Source organism: Heterocephalus glaber, unplaced genomic scaffold (genome assembly GCF_053883595.1).
Source record: "Heterocephalus glaber isolate CG9 unplaced genomic scaffold, H.glaber_assembly_v1.0 deba00001719, whole genome shotgun sequence".
NCBI lineage: Eukaryota > Metazoa > Chordata > Mammalia > Rodentia > Bathyergidae > Heterocephalus > Heterocephalus glaber.
Genome location: NW_028258432.1, coordinates 3,119,881 through 3,134,545, shown reverse-complemented (window position 1 = coordinate 3,134,545; position 14,665 = coordinate 3,119,881). Strand labels below are relative to the sequence as shown.

The 14,665-nt window shown below is 35.4% G+C and overlaps 1 protein-coding gene across 3 annotated transcripts in view; it reads left to right on the top strand.

The window, feature by feature from the left end:
• Positions 1-14,665, top strand: part of Micu2 (mitochondrial calcium uptake 2) — a 126,674-nt gene that overhangs the window by 82,653 nt on the left and 29,356 nt on the right. For 2 of the 3 annotated variants that reach the window (XM_004854859.2, XM_004854858.3), the window contains exons 5-7: positions 212-259; positions 1,361-1,443; positions 14,343-14,408. In XM_004854859.2, coding sequence (XP_004854916.1) covers positions 212-259; positions 1,361-1,443; positions 14,343-14,408 — 197 coding nt within the window. The remainder of the gene's footprint in view (positions 1-211; positions 260-1,360; positions 1,444-14,342; positions 14,409-14,665) is intronic. The other variant, XM_021236362.2, reaches the window with a different exon arrangement.

Sequence of the window (14,665 nt, the reverse complement as noted above, 5' to 3'; positions counted from 1 at the left end):
CACTCTGCTTACTAGTAGTAGTAATTTAATGAAACATAGTGTCTTTTTTTCTTTTTTATTAAAACTGTAGCATTGCTCAGCTGAATTAAAGAATACAGTAAAAATGTGGTTTTTATACTTAAGTGAAGTTTTAATATTAATATCTTTAAATAGTTACTTCTAAACCATCTAAAACTTATTTCCTGAAATGTTTTTATTTTCTCTCTTTCAGGGCTGATTTCTTATACTGAGTATCTTTTCTTGCTTACAATCCTCACTAGTAAGTATCCCACAGTTGTCACAGCAATCCTGGAGTTCTCTTATTCTTGCCAAACAAGATTTTTGAAGTTTGGCATATATCATTTAAAAAATATATTAGTTCCTTAGTTTTTGTAAATGATAGTTTTGGATTATATTATCCACTTAGATCTCTTCTACCTCCCACACACCATGGCACCGTCTTTGTTTCTTTTTTATTTTTGGTACTGGGGATCAAACTCGGGACCTTGCGCTTGAGAGGTAGGCGGTGGCACCCTGAGCTAAATCCCTGGCCCTCTTTGTTTCTTGAATAGAAGGCTTGTTCAACAGAACAAAATCACAGCCTTCTTATGCACACAGACACACCCATAGATAGGCATATACAGACCCACCAACATGTCCACAGGCACTCACACATACTGACATATACCAAGGGACATTGAAAACCCTCACCTGACATTATACAAAATTCCTGACTAGCACTCTTCAACCGTGTGAAGGTCACGAAAACAAGGAAAGACTGAGAGCTGTCCATAGATGGAGCAGACCAAGGAAACATGACAGCTAAATACAGCATGATATCTTGTATTTAATCATAGAAAAACAGCCTTAGTGAAAAAATACAAAATCCAAATAAAGACTGTAGTTTAGTTCTTAATCTTATACCACTGTTAATTTCTTAATCTTGACCAAAGTCCTGTGAGTATGTAAGATGTCAACGTTAGAGGAAGCAGGGTGCTAAGTACATGAGGACTCTGTAATGTCTTTAGGACATTTCTATAAGTCTACAATGATTACAAAATAAAGTTTAAGAAATACTGCTCTGAGAAAGCAGAAATAACGAAGGTTCTACACAATGTACAGAGTTAAAGAAATAAGTTCTCAAATTAATTTGCATTGAAGAGGAGAGCTATGTACAGCAGCTCCCATGGAAAATCTGGAAAAAACAGGGCAAAGCCTTAACACCTTTGAAGACTATTTGAAGAAATCTCTATTTTCTCTGTTAAGGCACTTATTCATATGGTTTCTGGTGATTTATTTCAAATTTGAAGATGTATCTCTCTGCAAATAATTTGCATTTCACTAGCATTTGAATGATTATTCACTTTTCACTTTATTGCAGAACCCCATACTGGGTTTCATGTGGCTTTTAAAATGCTAGATACAGATGGCAATGAGATGATGGAGAAAAAGGAGTTTCTTAAGGTGAGTAGGTATAGATGCTAGTCATTTAGGGTTACCATAAAGCACATGAGTGCTTGTATAATAATTTTCATTTCCATAAAAATATGTTCATTGTTTATATTTGAAATGTCAAGAAATCATTTAACGTTAAAATATTATTTCTAGAATACAATCTTCAAGAAACTAACAAGTGAACAGAGTATAAGATTCTGAAAGGAGAAATATACTTAAGCTTCTACATTTATAGGGTTTTATTTCTGTGATTTCAGTAAAAAATACAGTAAAAAAAAAAAAAAGGCATCATAGGATATGTACTTTTAGGGCCAGGGATGTAGGGCCTGGCGAGCACAAGGTCCTGGGTTTGATCCCCAGTACCAAAAAGAAAAAAAGAGATGTGTATTTTTAAAGAATGTGTGTTCAATATGTGTTTAAAATTATTTTTACTCCCCAAAAGAGTAAGAATAATAGAAAGTTAAGTCTTCATGAAAAGGAGGAAGTATGCACAAAAAAAAAGAAGCCAGAGAAGATACAAAATAATGCACATTTTCTGGGAATTTGTGTGATTATGTGTGAAAAGCTAGAAAAATGTTAAAATGGTATCTTAATAGATAACTCTACAACATCCAACAAATCAATTCCATTCTGTTTTTTTAAAGTTAGTGATAATATCGGAAAAATACCTTCATGCAAATTGTTAGGTGTGTGCAAGGGTGTTAACATTCCATGGCTGTAAGAGACTATGTGGAAAAATCAACTAAAAAGAATAATTTGGCTTACAGTTTCAGAAGTGTCTACCCATGGTCATTTGGCTCCGTTGTTTACGGGCCTGTGGTGAAGCAGCACATCATACGAGGAGCATATGGTGCAGGAAAACTGCATACCTCATGGCAGCAGTCAGGGAGCAGAGGGAGAAAGGGGAAGGGGCCGGGGACAAAATATACCCTTCAGGGACGTGCCGCCGGTGACTGACTTCCTCCAACTGGCCTCCTCCGGTTGTGTCGGCTACATGCCAGTAGCACCATCATCTGGGGCCAAGCTTTCAACACATGGGCCTTCAGCTATATCCAAGATCCAAACTGTAGCAACCAGTTAGGGCTTGATCGATTGAGAAGAAAACACTAACACAGTGCTAATAATATATCGTAGCTATCACTAATGAAATAATGAAGACATATATAAACGATGACTTGAGTACAGACGTGACTTAGGACTTATTCTAAAAGCTTTTGAGATGTAAAACAAATGACTTTCTCTTACGTTGTTGGTTGTCATGGTAGTAAACAAAATTGGCAACTTTTTAAAATTAAATACATACTTAACATATAACCTACCAATTCCACCCCTAAATATTTGGCACAGAAAAGAATACATATACTTACCCAGAACCTGGGTAAATATGAATATGAGTATTCATAGCAGCTTTATTCATAATAGCCTAATGTTCATCAATAAATAACTATACAAATCATACACATATAATAGAACACTACTTAGAATTAAGGAACAAATTACTGATAAATACAACAGGGTGAGTGCCTGTAAAACAAAAAGTATGATTCCACTTATATGAAATTCTAGAAAAAGAGAACATACTACATTAAAATATCATTGGTTCTGGGGGCCAGAAAAGAGTGAGGAATCGACTGCAAAAAAAGAAAGAAAATACAATTTTCTGGAGTACTGCAAGTATTTCAGATCTTGATTAGAGTGGTGTTTACATGGGTATATTTGATTGTCAAAACTCATCAGATTATATACTTTAAATGTGTGCATTTTGTTGTATGTAAATTATGCCCTAACTAATCCCTTTAATAAAGTTCCATACCACAAGCTTTGCAAACAAAGCTACTAAAATATTTTGTCTTATATACAAAAATTATCTCAAAAACTAGAAACAGAGCAAAAAGAATCAATCCTAAATAGAGACTAAAGTCATAAAACAGTGAGACCCCACAAAACTTAGGTTTATAAATGCTTACCATCTTTAGAAACTATCTTGGTATCTTGGAAAAAGTGTATAAAGTGGGGGAAAGGACACAATCTGTGATTGTAATAAGATAGCAGATGAGATTCTTGGGGTTTTAACTGAACATCTTCTCTGTTGTGACCAAGACTGGTGATTGTTCAGTTAATTTTAACAGTCTGTTAAAGTAAGGAATCATTTTTAAAAATAAAGACATCTATATAACAAACATTTTAAGTAACTTAAATACATATCCATTTTAGAACTAAGGCCTTTGCTTTGAGTTGGAAAGACTGAAATTCCTTGCTATTATTTTTATGTAAGTATACCCATAATGTATCATCTACAGGCTCTAGTTTCATTTTCTTTAAAGTACAGCAAATATGTAACTACTTGGAAAGCAGTGTGAATGTAGAATCCTAGGTTTTGGATTTTTCCAGCCTTTGCTTTTTATCCTAGTTAGAAGCAAAATTTTTAGCAGTTTGCCTTTTTTTTTTCGGGTACCAGGAATTGAACTTGGGACCTTGCACTTTCGAGGGAGGTGGCAGAAGCACTGAGCTAAATCTCTGGCCCAGCAGTTTGCCTTTATCATACAACTGTAAAGCATACAACTCATTTTTTAGTAGAAACAGCTCTCTTTAGATTTATTTTTCAATGGGGTAATAGTTGTATTATTTTGGACTGGACCGCAGATAGGAAGAAAGCAAATACAAAGAGAGAAAGAGTCCTCTAGTATTTAACAATTGATAAAGCAGGATCTCAGTGCAGTTTCCTGGATGCTGCCCAGTTTCTAATGGAGCTTTGCTTAATTCTTTTGTTTCAGGCTTTTCTGGTTTATAAAACAAACCTATATATTGTGGAAGCTGTGTCCTCAAATAGACCAAAAAAGAATAATGTCCCAGTATCCCTAGCTAGTTATCATCTGCCTCCAGCTTTCTTGGTGTTTCCAGAAAATCTTGTTACTTCACAAAATTGTGTAATAAAGTCAATTATTTTAACAAGTACAGTAAACATAATTGGTTTGCAAACATACAAGATTTACAACAACTATTAGGCTCAACTGCTGAGCCAGAAAGTACAAGCATGCCAGAGATTGGCCAGTGGCTTCAAATGCATGGTTTGCCATGCACATCTGTCATTAAGTTCTACTAGGAATAAGGACCATTGGTTAATCTGGTGAATTGGTTATGTGTAGGCCCGTTGCATTTAAGGAAAAAGAACCTAGTCTACAACTTTAGGAAGGCAGATTATGGAATATTGCTTTCAACTCAAGAAGGATGTGAATTTAGGCATAGCCATAGACTCTCCCCCCAAACGCAGTCAAATGTATTGCTATAAAATTCTAGTACCCTAAAAAAACCAGAAAAAATAAACACGCACCAAACCACATACCTTGGAACTTTCATATGTATTTCTAAATGGGCTCACTTCATGAAGCACATGGAAAAAGTTCAAAAAAGTGCAACTGAAATAATCAAGGTGGAGAGGGTGAAAATCTACCTTAACTATTTACCAGTCCAATTATTTAAATACAGGTTGACCAAAAATTGCATATCTTTGTTAATCTTTATAAGATCATACAAGAGAAAATATTAAAATGACAGTTTTATCAAATGTATTCAATAGAATCAACTGGTAGTGCTCGCTTCAGCAGCACATATACTAAAATTAGAAGAATTAACTTGTTGAAATGACACCCACCCAAGCTGTGCTTGGGATAGTCAATACGCAAACGTGCTGCCTGAGAGACACTCAGGGTAAACTGTTAAATGGTTAGAAATAGGACTCGTGGACTATGAACAAATACTTTGAAGATTTATAAGCAAAGTTCAGAAAGCTACAAAATAAGACCATAGTATTCAAAATACTACAATGAAGACATATGGTTGAAATCTATCAAACTTTAGCATTTTGAAGGTAATGAGTAATTCTTATTTAATTGGTAGTATCAGATTATGAAATGTTTCTCATAAAGGAATTTCCCCATTACCTGAGGCTTACTATCTTAGCATGATTAAATTTTTTAACATAACTTTTTGTGATGTCTGCCACAAATATATATGTATTTTCCCTGCCTTTGCACACTAATTATAATATGCAGAATTTATCCTTTCCTTGATAGCTGAAGATCATCATTATGAAGATAATTTCGTAGTGATTAGCTAGTTAGACTTTCAGAATGTATTCAGACTACAGTGGCACCAGGAATGTTGCCACATGCCTGTAATCTCAGCCCTTGTGAGACTGAGACAGGAGGAATACCATTTCAAGACCAGCCTGGACTATATAGTAGAAAGACCCTCATCAAAACGAAAACAAAACACTCCCCCCACCCCCCAAAAAAGACGACCGGATTACTTACCCTTCAACTGAATGGCTTTAGACTGTGCTTTTAATTCATATTTTTGGTTTTCTTTTCTCCTCCTCACTGTTGGATGTATCCTACCATGTCTCAGTGGTATCAGTGTAAAAGAACAGCTCAGCTCCCTGTCAGTTCTAGTCATCGTCTGTTTTTTCTTCCAGTCTTCAGTGTACTGGAAAAATAGATTTTAAAAACTCATTAAAGTTATATGTGAAACATAGAGTCTGTATTCACACCCCATCTAGTACAGTAGCTGTTGGCCACATTTAGCTCTTGAACTTCTGAAATATGGTAAGTGTGGGTGAGAAAGTTGAGTTTTTAATTTTAATTAATTTAAAGTACAAATCAAAAAACCTACATTTACTTCAAGTACTGGAAAACTTATATATGTTTGAAACAACTTGAGTGTGTGAATCTACTTTTCCAATTATAAATTTATGAAATCTAATACAAATCAAATATTTCCAATGAAATGTTACCGTCTGAATTGAGGTGTCCTATATATGTCAAATATAAATTGGATTTGGAGGAAGGAAGTGAATATAAAATATTTTAATTTTTATATTAAATACTCCATGAAGTAATCTGGATATTAATTCACTTGTTTCTTTTTACTTTTTTAATGTGACTACTAGAAAACAAATCACTTATTTGGCTTCATTATATTTCTGTTGGTCAGCACTGCTTTAGATTCTACAAGACTGTAGGCTGGGAAATTTTTATGTAGATTTTATTGCATGCCCTTTATGACAACCATTTCAGATGCTGAAAAAGGTTCTTCTTGTGGGTTTACAGCTTAATTAAGAAAGCTGGAGGATTCTGAAGAGTTGAAATTGCCTGAAATATACCTCTGTATATATGAGGTTTCACTGTACTGTGTAGAAGAAAGGTAGTAATTTATGGGATTCAATTTTTCAAAGTGATATAAGCAAAATTTAATACGAAGTTATAGAGAAAACTATGCTGTTTAACTGCTTGAAGAATATTTGAGTATTTCTTGCATTCAAAATTATATGTTAGAGATCTGGTTTTTAAAAAAAATGCTTCATTAGAAAGTCAGTGTGAACAAATGTAAGCAAATCTGGATATTTCAAAAGAAGCAGTGTGGATCAAGTTTGACACTGATTTATAAAAGCAGCCTAGAATTCCAGTAAGAAGTTGAATGTACATGTGAGTAGACAAAGTGGAAAAAACAAAGAATTTCAGATATTGTGACTCTTCCTCAGGGACCACAAGGAGGAAAGGAAATACTAGACAGTCATCATAAATTTATCTTTGTCTTCAATTCCATTCATGCTGGAGAAAGCAGAAAACAAAAATAATGTTCCTTTGGGAAAATTAATGTTACACAATTTTGAGTACTTGTAAGTAACTTGCTGTTATGCAGAACAGCAGAAGTGTGAACCTCTGTTCACACCTAAGAAGTGGGATCTCTCACATGAACTATACTGTTAGGAGAAACCAACAGACAGTTGTTAAAATTCCTTGCAGGGCAATCTTCCAGAATCCATCTCTAGCTGCAGAATGGGAGATGAATCATAAAAGAGATTGAAGTCAAGGAAGCTCCTTAGGCTGTTGTAGTAGTTGAGTTTACAACTGTGAATGAAAACTAGTAAGTACAATCAAGAGATATCATGTAATAGCCTCTGTAGACAGGGTTTCCATTTGATTAGAGAAATGAGAGGAAAGGAAAAATCAGTAGTCACTCCTTTTCCCAGCCTACCTAACTAGGAATAGTGATAACACTCAGTGGGCAAAGACTAGTTCTTACTGAGTACTGGTTATGTCTGACAGTATTGGTATCCCCAATTAAATATGAGAAAATTGGCACATGCCTGCGATCCCACCACTTGGGAGTTCAAGGCCAGCCTGGGCTACATAGTGAGTTCAAGGCCAGCCTGAACTGCATAATGAGACCCTGTCTTGGGGCGGGGGGGGGGGATTAATATGTAGCCAACATTGCAGCCATGATTTAAATCTTAAGTGCATCCAGTGCTGGAGCCCTGCTCTTTCCTCAATGCCTGCCTAATCTGAAGGAGCAATCGGGGATGACTGGGTTGAGAAAGACCTTGACACTGAGCTTGGAAATGTTGAGCTTGACAAACTTGTAGGACATCGTTGCTTAGACAAGCACAGCGAGTGTCTGGAGATCAACCAAGCATACAACCTAGACGGGGAATATCCTCACAGAAATGGTGATTAAGTCATGATATGACCTCAGAGGAGGAGAACATAGAGTGAAAAGGAAGAAGATGAGTCTTGGAGAACAGTTTCATTTAAGAGGTCAAACTGAGGTGGAGAAACCAAAGAGTGAAATTTTCAAGTAGCAGCAGAGAATTAACAAAGCCCAGAGAGGGAGGGTGGCCCACTCACTCTTCTTTGGGAAGAAAACTATAACAAAGAGGGAGTGTTTCTGAGGTTCCACCTCACCCCAGAAAGAATGGCTGCTATGAAGAAATCAACCAATAACAAATGCCGGCAGGGCTGTGGGGAGAAAGGAACCCTTCTCCATTGCTGGTGAGAGTGCAGACTGGTGCAACCACTGTGGAAATCAATATGGAGATACCTCAAAACACTAGGGCTGGAAGTCCCATTTGACCCAGCTATTCCCCTGCTGGGGATCTTCCCTAAAGAATTAAAAGAATCCTACCACAGTGATATATGTGCATCCATGTTCATAGCAACACAATTCGTGATAGCTAAAACTTGGAAACAACCCAATTGCCCATCAACTGGAGACTGGATAAAGAAAATGTGGCTATTTTACAAAATGGAGTACTACTCAGCTACAAAGAACAAGAAACTAGAGACATTTATAGCTAAATGGATGCATATTGAGGCCATACTCTTAAGTGAAATAAATAGGACGCACGTGTAAATACCGAATGGTTTCTCTAGTGTGAGAAACTGAAAGTGTAAATAAGGATTAAAATGATTAAAATGAATAATTGATAATTTGAAATAGGAAAAGGTCCAAAGGTGCAGGGGTGGTGGGAGGGGAAGGGGAAAGGAAAGAAGGGAAAGGAAAAATTATGAGAAAAGAAAAAAAAGGAAATGAAATCTATGTAAATAGGGAAGGGTGGAGGGGGTGAAGGGTGCACAGGTAATGGGGAAAAAATAAGAACCAAGATACATCATGTACAGGTACAAGCACCCAATGATAAATGTAAATATATTGTATACCTAAAATGTACCAATAAGAGAATTAAAAAAAAAAAACCAAGAGGGAGTGTTTAATGCCAGACTCTTAAAAATGGCCAAGTGGGATAGGGACTGAGCAGAAGGCCCTTTAAAGTTTGTAGGTCAGTAGGAACCAGTATAGAAGTGTTTCAAAAGAATGCTACCATGCACCACAGAGCAAGAGGATGAAGAGTAAACAGGAGTACAGTGTAAGTGTAGATAAAGATATTATTTTGAGATATTTGATGATTAAACAAGGTAATTAATTTAATTAATTTCTGCTCTAAGGAACAGAATGTGTTTGCACAAGTGAAGGTCGCCAGGTAACATTGCTCTCTAGCTACTGTAGACTGCCTAAGGGGTGAGAACCGATACACCTTATTACTGTTACTATTGTTGGTGTTGTTATTCAGGTAGAGGGCAGTTTGTTTGTAAAGGCTGTGATGCATAAAGATGAGATTCTTTTTCATTAATTAAGCTGTTTTGCACATACCAGAATTCCCTCAGACCTTAGTTGGACTTTCTGGTTTTATTCCTGGGGAGTCACAAGGCACAGGGGGTACATCCTTTACAGCTCTAGAATAAAGAAGTCAGAGGTAATCTTATAAAGTAGCCTTAAAAGCGCCCCTAGTTACAGCACTTGTCTTGTGCTCACAAGGATCCAAGTTTTGGTGCCCTTTAGTAATGGTGGTGACAGGAGGCCACGTCACAAGGCACAGAGAGGAGATACGGACCAGAAGACTGGAAAGGGCAGTAGAGGTAGCCTCCATTCCTAATGTGATTGCATGACACTTCAAGTTTTTAATTTAACAGTTTTATGTGAACGTTATGGAATGATTTCTGAATTCTACTAGTTTCTCCTTAAATGTTTAGAAAATTCTTGGATAATTAGTCCATGAGTTAAGAAGTGAATATGACAGGATGTATCACTGATATTTTTTAAGTTTGAGGTTACAAATCTCAAGCTTTAAGCCTGTAAAAGGTTGTTTGGCCCAGACATGGTTCTGTACTGTAATCTCAACACTTAGGCTGAAGCAGGAGTATCACTGAAAGTTTAAGGCCACTCTGGCTACAAGTGGGTTCACTGTCAGTCTGAAGAACATAACAAGAACCTGTCTCAAAAACCAAAAAACAAAAGATTTTAAAAGCAGCGTTGAAGAGAAGAAAACTGCATTTATATTAGTACCCTAATTGTGTAGCATCCTATATTTGAAATGCTTTGAAGGGACCAAACAGTTCTTTTCAAATCAGAAAAGTGTACTTTAAAAAGCAGAAATTTTTTTAGCCCATCTCTCTGTTCCCCCAGTAAGTTTTACTTATTGCTTCCCCTACCATAAGTGCCAAAAAAGTAATGAGAATTACTTTAATACCAAAAAAGGTAACAAAATGATTTGAACATCAAATACAAAAGTAATGATAAAATATATTAATATAAAGTCTTTTGAAAATATCCTAAAATATAATTTGTCTTACTTTTGTGGTGCATTTATGTTTTGTTAACATCAAGACCTAAAAACTATATTAGTAAGTGTGTCACTTACTTCTTCATCCCAAGAACTCATAAAATAGCAGCTATCTGCCTGAGTTGTTCTCTGTCAGGTAATAATAAACAATACCGACAATGATCAAAGCCAGTGATAGTTAATTCATTTCATCTTTACCTTGATAGATGGTACATCTGCTTATGTGGGATAAGTGCCAGGGTTTTAATGCAACTTCTGTAAACAACAGATTAATGACAATTCTATTTAGTAGTATAAATTGCTCCTTAGGTGGTCCTTTTATTTCACATCACTTTCATACTGGTAGAAAGGACTTTTCTCTTCATATAGTGTTATAATTTTATCATGCTAAATATACCTGCTAGAGTTATTACTAAATAAATATAAAAGCCTTCAGTAGAATTTATTCTTCTTGGTTTTATAACAGTATTCTTGTTCCAGAGTTTATAAACTATTACCCTGAAAGCAAAAATAAGTTAAATTGACTGCATACATCATTTTCAGCTTCAATATAAATTTAAATAATAAATTTGGCAGTACTTCTTTGAGTAATAGAGAATTTGTATCTGGCAAATAGATGCCCTCCTGAGTCTTTTATAACTTCCATATAACAATTTTGCCTTCCGTTTTTCTAACATAGCACCCTGTTATCCAACAGAAACCTTGTTCTTCCGTCTGCATGGAAAGTCTTTTCCCACTCCTTTGGTAGCTTTTGATCATTTGGATTTCACCCAGTGTCTCCTTAAAGAGATCTACTTAGAGCAAACTTGTCTAATACCAAACCACAGCCATTTCTCAACCCTTTCCCCTGCTTCATTTTATTACAGACACAGCACTCAGCATTATCTGAAGTCACTACATTTACTTGTTCATTATCTCTAGCCCATTAGAATGCAAATTCAGACTTGAGGGGGCATGAGCCGTCCTTCACACCTACACCTAGAAGAGTGCTGTGGCCACATAGTAATTACCCTGTTGTCATGAGTCAGTGTCACAACCAGTTTAGAAGGTAGCTTAGGAGACAGGAGACTTTTGGCCTAGGTCTCTAGGCAAAAAAATATAGATGCTTATGCTCTTTCAGATGGAAATGTTACTACAGACTACACATTCAGCACTGTAATCTTCAGATTATACACCAGAACTTGCTAGAGCCTTCTCCATGATCCTAGCTGAAGTGTTTTAGGTGAAACCTGACTTAACAAGATCATCTGCCACAAAGCCCTTTGTATAGACTTCAGGACAGGCCCTTCCTTGGCTAAACTCCACACTGTGTTGGAAATGAGCCTCCTAAGAATGTCTTACTTGAATGAATTCATCCTATTTGTACTTTTTTTGGTTTTTTTAATAATGTTTTGATAAGATTATGACGATTATAGTTAAATTAAATGTCTTATACAAAGAAAAGGATTCTATGGATAACATTTATTTTTAAATTTTTATTTTAAAGTTTTAATTATTTACACAGTAAATTTTGACAAATCTTCCAACATGATCTAGCAAAAAAGGGGAGGAGGACCCAAATTATCAATATTAGGAATGAGGAAATATTGCCACAGAGCCTACAGATAACACAAAGGTAAAAGTAGAATATTGTGAGCAGCCAGTTCATATGTGCCTGTAAGTTTGACAGCTTGGATGAAATGGACAGATATCTTAACAAACCTAACAAGAGATGAGATTTAAGTCTGAACAACCTTTGTCAAGAGGAATCAGACTTAATGTTTAAAACCTTCCCAGAAAGAAATGTTGACAGCCAGATGGCTGTACTGTTGAAATCTATTGAGCGTTTAACAAAGAGATCCTGTCAAATCTCCACAAACCCTTTCAGAAAATACAGGACAAAGGAATACTTCCTTCTCATGTTTTGAGACCAGCTTACCTCTGACAACTAAAGCTTCGCAAAAGACCTAACAAGAAAAGTAAATTATAAACCAGTTTGTCTCTTAAATAAAATACCTAACCAGATAGTGCAAATCAAATCCAGCATGGTATAAAATAATATATGATAGCTAGGTGTGGCACACACCTGTCATCCCAGCTACTTGGGAACCTGAGGCAGGAAGACCACATGCTCAAGGCCAGCCTGAGCAATTTAGCAAGACCCAGTTTTGAAATTTAAAAAAAAGAACTAGTGTTGTAGCTCAGTGGTCAAGCACCCCTGGGTTCAAACCCTCAGTGCCACAGTACATACATACATACTTACATCCAAGTGAGGTTTATTCAGAGAATACTGAATTATCTTAGGGGTTCAAAAACCAACCAATCAGTGCAATCCATCTTATTAACATGATAGAGGAAAAGGCATCATGATCATGTTAATACATTCCAAGCCTTTAAAAAATAAACCCTTTCTTGCTTAAAACTCAGCAAAGTAGAAATAGAAGAGAATTTTCTCAATCTGCTAAAGAGCATTTACAGAAGTTTAAAGGGAGGCTGGGGAGAGATTGCTTGGTGGTACAGCATATGCTTAGCATGCATGAGGCCCTGGGTTCAATCCCCCGCACCACCAAAAAAGTAAAGGTAGCATCATTCTGCATCTTAAGATTAGGAACAGGTAAATAAGTAAATGGTGCCATAGTCATAGAGTACAATAAATAAAGCTTCACAATAAACAGGAACTACTGATATGCAAACAGCATGCATCTCAAGAACTTAGTGCTGAATGAAAGAAGGCAAATACAAAAGAATACATAATGTATGATTTTATTTATTTGAATTTCTAAACTAGCTGAAACAAGGTGGGAAATGTAAGAACTGTTTCTATAGGGAAGCAGGGAGAAAGGATGGACTGGAAAGAGACAAAGAAATAATCAAAATTGCATGGCTAAGATTTATACATCTTAATGTATGAAATTTTTTTCTCTATAGCTATAAATAATAACAGAGGGAAACAGGGTAAAAATATAGATGAACCAACAATGATGAATGTATCAATAATCACTGAAGCTGAATAATGATTATAGAGTGGTCTGTTAGAGAATTCTGTTCACTTCATGTTTGAAATCTACATAATAAGACTGAAAAAAAGGTGGGACAGTAAGGGAAAAATGTTTGCCTGTTGACCTTGGTACTGTATATCATTTGGCTGTCAATTCTACAAAATAAAAATTAGGACAAATATAAAGCTTTTCAACTTTCCCCTAAATTGACTGGGCAAGAGACTTAGCGGCCTGAAGATAAGCCATTTACCCAACAGGGGCATGATAAAAGTACCTGAATTTGTGGCAGATAATTTGGGTTGTAATTGCAGCAGTTTTCAAACTTTTAACAAAGAAATCACCTACAGGAAAAATAAGGGAAGATTTATCTACTGATTTATTTAAATCCGTATTTTGGGATTTTTGTCTACATCTGATTATTTTTATTTTTAAATCCTTTTTTAAAAATTTGCTTTCCATATGAAGACTGGTACAAATGACTCTGAAAGGTATGTAGGTTTTTTAATGTATTTAATTTCAAGGCACCAGCATCAATTTTATAATTAATATAAATATAAGTATTTTAATGTTTTATAAATGGATAAAGGAAGAAAGAACATGTATATAATATAAATAGCTTTTTGTATACTATATACTAAGAATGTGGCCATTATCATTGATAGAAAAAGCAACTTATGAATAAAGGACAGAATAACTGTGACATTTTTAAGACTACTACCTTTAGAACGTATATGTATTAAGTAAGCTACCTTTCCTAGGAGGAAATTGTAAATAAGGTTAATACTTTTCTTATCTGTTTTCTCCTCTGATTCTTACATGGCCTAAGAAAAAAGGATGGTCATAGCTATGCAGAACATGTTTAATGTGTAACAAACAAATTAGTATATTTATAATAACAACTTAGCATCTGTTTTCAAGTTATTTTGAAAAATCCAATAGATACATATATAAACTCAGGTTTGCAATCTTTTTAGCTGCAGAAGATCATAAGTAAACAAGATGACTTCAAGATAATGAAAACTAATGAAACAGAATGTCAGGTATGTACACATTACTAAGTATTCCATACAGGATATTTTCAGTATCTTCTCTGTTCTGTTTGTTCAACTAAGTATTCCCAGGTAATCGGTCACCTTCATTAATAACTTCATATTTTAAATAGATGTACAATATTCACATAGTCCTAACTTCAAAGGGTGCACAAAAGTAAGTAGACAAAGCAAAATGTTCCCCTCCATTCCCCAGTCCTCTTCCCAGCATGCTATCAGTTTTCTGTGTGTTCTTCCAGAGATAGATC